This window comes from Salmo salar, unplaced genomic scaffold, assembly GCF_965601325.2.
Source record: "Salmo salar unplaced genomic scaffold, fSalSal1 ptg000206l, whole genome shotgun sequence".
In the NCBI taxonomy this organism is placed as follows: Eukaryota; Metazoa; Chordata; class Actinopteri; order Salmoniformes; family Salmonidae; genus Salmo; species Salmo salar.
The window spans coordinates 220,001-224,876 of NW_027675329.1; the positions used below are offsets into that span (position 1 = coordinate 220,001).

The 4,876-nt window shown below is 40.1% G+C and overlaps 1 protein-coding gene across 1 annotated transcript in view; it reads right to left on the minus strand.

Moving 5' to 3' along the window:
- LOC145867107 (tripartite motif-containing protein 16-like) overlaps nt 1–2,132 on the minus strand; it is an 8,658-nt gene extending 6,526 nt beyond the window's left edge. The window contains exons 1-2 of the mRNA XM_082971151.1: nt 1,262–2,132; nt 733–828 (exon numbers count right to left, since the gene is read on the minus strand). Of these exons, the coding sequence (XP_082827277.1) occupies nt 733–828; nt 1,262–1,858 (693 nt within the window). The 5' untranslated portion in view covers nt 1,859–2,132. The remainder of the gene's footprint in view (nt 1–732; nt 829–1,261) is intronic.
- Between the last annotated feature and the right edge of the window lie 2,744 nt (nt 2,133–4,876).

Genomic DNA, 4,876 nt, shown 5'->3' on the forward strand with positions numbered 1-4,876 from the left:
CTAAAAAACACCCTTCCAACTAACCCTACACTCATTAAAACCCACTACCCCATTCCACTACTTTGACCCTATCTGCTCCTGCACCAGGCCAACTAACCCTACACTCATTAAAACCCACTACCCCATTCCACTACTTTGACCCTATCTGCTCCTGCACCAGGCCAACTAACCCTACACTCATTAAAACCCACTACCCCATTCCACTACTTTGACCCTATCTGCTCCTGCACCAGGCCAACTAACCCTACACTCATTAAAACCCACTACCCCATTCCACTACTTTGACCCTATCTGCTCCTGCACCAGGCCAACGGCCTGGGAGGACGGGACACCACCACTCAACACACCCTGGAACTCTTCTGAAGTCAAATCTAGTATGACCAAATACACTAAGAAGCCAATTTTTGTTCTGTGATTTACATTCCATTTCTGCGGTACAGTTGATAACCATTTGCTATGAACACTAAGAAGCCAACCTTACTGAAGCATATATCCCTCGTTGGCCCATCCCTCTGTGCTGTCACAGATCTACTACTCACAGGGATCCTCTCAGGATCCCTCAGCCTTGACCCATCCTCCTCTACTTTCTTCACTGCCTCAGCAGTGACAACCTGTTCCCAACAGTGGGGTCAGTGGGATTGGATAGGGGCCCCTCTACCTCTCTCTCTCTCTCTCTCTCTGACTGGAGGAGACAGGTGAAATGGTGTGTCTCCTCTGGTCAACAATACTCACCTTGAAAGACTCCACAGCCTGTTGGAGCTCCTTCAGCTCCTTCTCTCTCTCCTGGAATCTCTGCTGGACCTTCTGCTGACTCATCCCCAGCTGCCTCTGTGGAGAATCACTCTTCAATGAGCTATCAAGCTTTATTAGTCCAGTAGATCAATAGTATAGTAATGTGACATAGGGCCCATAGAGAGGAAGATCTAAAAAAATGGATGGTCCATTTACTAAATGATATTTATTTGTTGCTATGTGAATGACTATAGTTTTTATGGTAGGACTACATGTATCAACAGGTTGAGACTGAACTTTGGACTCATAAAAGGGCATTCAGAATGATAATAGTGTTTGACATTATAAAATGGTGATACATCTGGAGAATCTGGGTTGACATATCAATATACTCAAGGTTTGTGTTCATATTTGTTCTGCTGAGGATTCATTTCATTTGAATGATCTCATATTCAAACAGCCTTAGTTCCTACTGTATCTTTAATTCTTTGTTTATCAGACAGTCACCAACAAGTTGTTCTGGTCTTACCTGTTTCTCAGTCCTCTCTGCTGCAGCTGACACTGTATCATGGCCTTTATGTTCATCCATTGTACACAGATAACAGATACACTGCTGATCGGTACGACAGTAAACCTCCAGCAGTTTGTCATGATGAGAGCAGATCTTCTCCTGTAGTTGTGCGGTGGCTTTGACCAGCTTGTGCTTCTTGAAAGCTGGAGATTCGTAGTGAGATTGGAGGTGAGTCTCACAGTAAGAGGCCAGACACACCAGACAGGACATGAGGGCTTTCTGCTTTCTGGTCCCAGTGCAGACATCACACGCCACATCTCCAGGTCCAGCATAGCACAGAGCAGGAGGGGGAGCAGCCTGGAGTCCTGTCTTCTTCAGTTTCTCCACCACCTCAGCCAATAGGTTACTTTTTGTCAGAATAGGCCTTGGAGTGAAGGTCTGTCTGCACTGAGGACAGCTATAGACCCCTTTCAGAACATCCTGATCCCAGCAGCCCTCAATACAGCTCCTACAGTAACTGTGTCCACAGGGGATGGTGACTGGCTCCTTCAGTAGATCCAGACAGACAGAACAACAGAACTGGTCCTGGTGCAGCAGAACTCCCTGTTGAGCCATTTAGACGGTTGTTCACTCTCACACAGACAGACGACACAGAGACTCAGATCAGTTTCGTTTCCTCAGAAGAGAGTTTGTGAAGGGGGATGGACTTCCTGGTTCTGCCAGAGGGGTGGGGTTAGAGGGAGGGAGGGAGGGGTTAGAGGAATGCAGGAAGAGAGAGAGGAACTGCAAGCAACATCAAGAGGGAGACAAATAGTTTTGTTCCAATGTTAGAGCCCTTAACATATAAATAGTGTTAACCCAGTATCAGTATCAATAGTGTTAACCCAGTATCAGTATCAATAGGGTTAACCCAGTATCAGTATTAATAGGGTTAACCCAGTATCAATATCAATAGGGTTAACCCAGTATCAGTATCAATAGGGTTAACCCAGTATCAGTATCAATAGTGTTAACCCAGTATCAATATCAATAGGGTTAACCCAGTATCAGTATTAATAGTGTTAACCCAGTATCAGTATCAATAGGTTTAACCCAGTATCAGTATCAATAGTGTTAACCCAGTATCAATATCAATAGTGTATCAGTATCAATAGTGTTAACCCAGTATCAGTATAAATAGTGTTAACCCAGTATCAATATGTTAATTAGTCCCGTGCTTCGACTACTCAGACCCCTCACACATCCGGTCCATTCTGATGTTCTCACAGACACCATACCACTTTTGACACCAATGTAGCAAACAGCTGGGCAGGGAAGTGAACCCAGGTCGCACATGTAAAAGGCCAACAACCTACGCATCGCGCCATTGGCACCAATTGGGTCACTTGGTTGGAATTGTGAAGTGGCTCATATAGCGAGGATCACTGCACTATAGAGGAACTATGATACAATTACATTATCATATGAAATGTAGAGGATCACTGCACTATAGAGGAACTATGATACAATTACATTATCATATGAAATGTAGAGGATCACTGCACTATAGTGGAACTATGATACAATTACATTATCACATGAAATGTAGAGGATCACTACATTATAGAGGAACTATGATACAATTACATTATCATATGAAATGTAGAGGATCACTACACTATAGAGGAACTATGATACAATTACATTATCATATGAAATGTAGAGGATCACTGCACTATAGTGGAACTATGATACAATTACATTATCATATGAAATGTTAAATGTAGAACTATAATATATGAATATTGATATATTGAATTTGACTTGACCACGTCCAGTCTGCTCCATTTTGTCTGATTAAACTGACAACAACCTGTCTCTGTAGTAGTAGACTGTTAGGAGTGTTTTACTGTCATTCACTATACTAACATTACACCAACCTGTCTCAGTAGTAGTAGACTATTAGGAGTGTTTTACTGTCATTCACTATACTAACATTACACCAACCTATCTCTGTAGTAGTAGACTGTTAGGAGTGTTTTACTGTCATTCACTATACTAACATTACACCAACATGTCTTAGTAGTAGTAGACTGTTAGGAGCGTTTTACTGTCATTCACTATACTAACATTACACCAACCTGTCTCAGTAGTAGTAGACTGTTATGAGTGTTTTACTGTCATTCACTATACTAACATTACATTTAATTTATCTACACACTTTACAATAATCCCTGGCAGGATTCTCACCTTGAAACTTCATTGCGATTTTTTTATGTTCTGTTCTGTATATTCTGATGGATGAGGCCTGAGCTGGAATGTGAAGCTAACTGAAGCTGGCTAGCTTTAGAAAACCAGTATATCAAGCCTGTATCATAGTATACCCCTCAGGCTACGTTCAGGTTTCAGCAAGAGGCAGGTATCAACATGCCGAGTCGTAGGCAACAACCTGGGTTGTATTCATTAGTTTACTCCACAGCCAACAGTTTTAAGATGTTAAATAAAACATAAACCGTTTACTCTAAACGCTGTACAATGTGACCTAAACGGTTTCTGTTGCCAAACGTTTTGCTACGGTGGGCACTAATGAATACACACAAACTGTTTTGAGGAAGTGTAAGTTGTTGTTAGTCTCTCGAACAATATTTATTAGTCTCTCTTTCACACAACATACCTTCCTGAGTGAAAAGAGTTAACTGTAGATTATAAAGAGAACATGTTTGTTTGTTGCTTGTTGTATTTTAAGCCTGTTTTGAGAAGACAAGTCTATAGACCTATGATACAGTACACTCTTAGAATAAAGGGTTCCAAACGGGTCCTCCTGCCGTCCCCATAGGAGAACGCTTTTGGGTTCCAGGTAGAACCCTTCTGGCTTCCATGTAGAACCCTCTGTGGAAAGGGTTCTTCACGGAACCCAAAAGTGTTCTACCTAGTACCAAAAAGGGTTCTACAAAGGGTTCTCCTATGGGGACAGCCAAAGAACCCTTTTAGATTGTAGATAGTGTAGGAGCGATCACCCTGGGGCACACAGATGGGCACAGAACGAATTCACCCCACGCATCTAATTTATATCCAAAACATTTTAAGGAGAGTAGGACTATTTTAACACTGTCCACCAAAATTATAATTAACTATATGAATACACATAACAATATCATCAACTATATTAATACACATAACAATATCATCAACTACATGAATACACACAACAATATCATCAACTATATTAATACACACAACAATATCATCAACTATATTAATACACACAACAATATCATCAACTATATTAATACACATAACAATATCATCAACTATATGAATACACACAACAATATCATCAACTATATTAATATACATAACAATATCAACTATATTAATACACACAACAATACCATCAACTATATTAATACACATGACAATATCATCAACTATATTAATACACACAACAATACCATCAACTATATGAATACACATAACAATATCATCAACTATATTAATACACATAACAATATCATCAACTACATGAATACACACAACAATATCATCAACTATATTAATACACACAACAATATCATCAACTATATTAATACACATAACAATACCATCAACTATATGAATACACACAACAATATCATCAACTATATTAATACACAT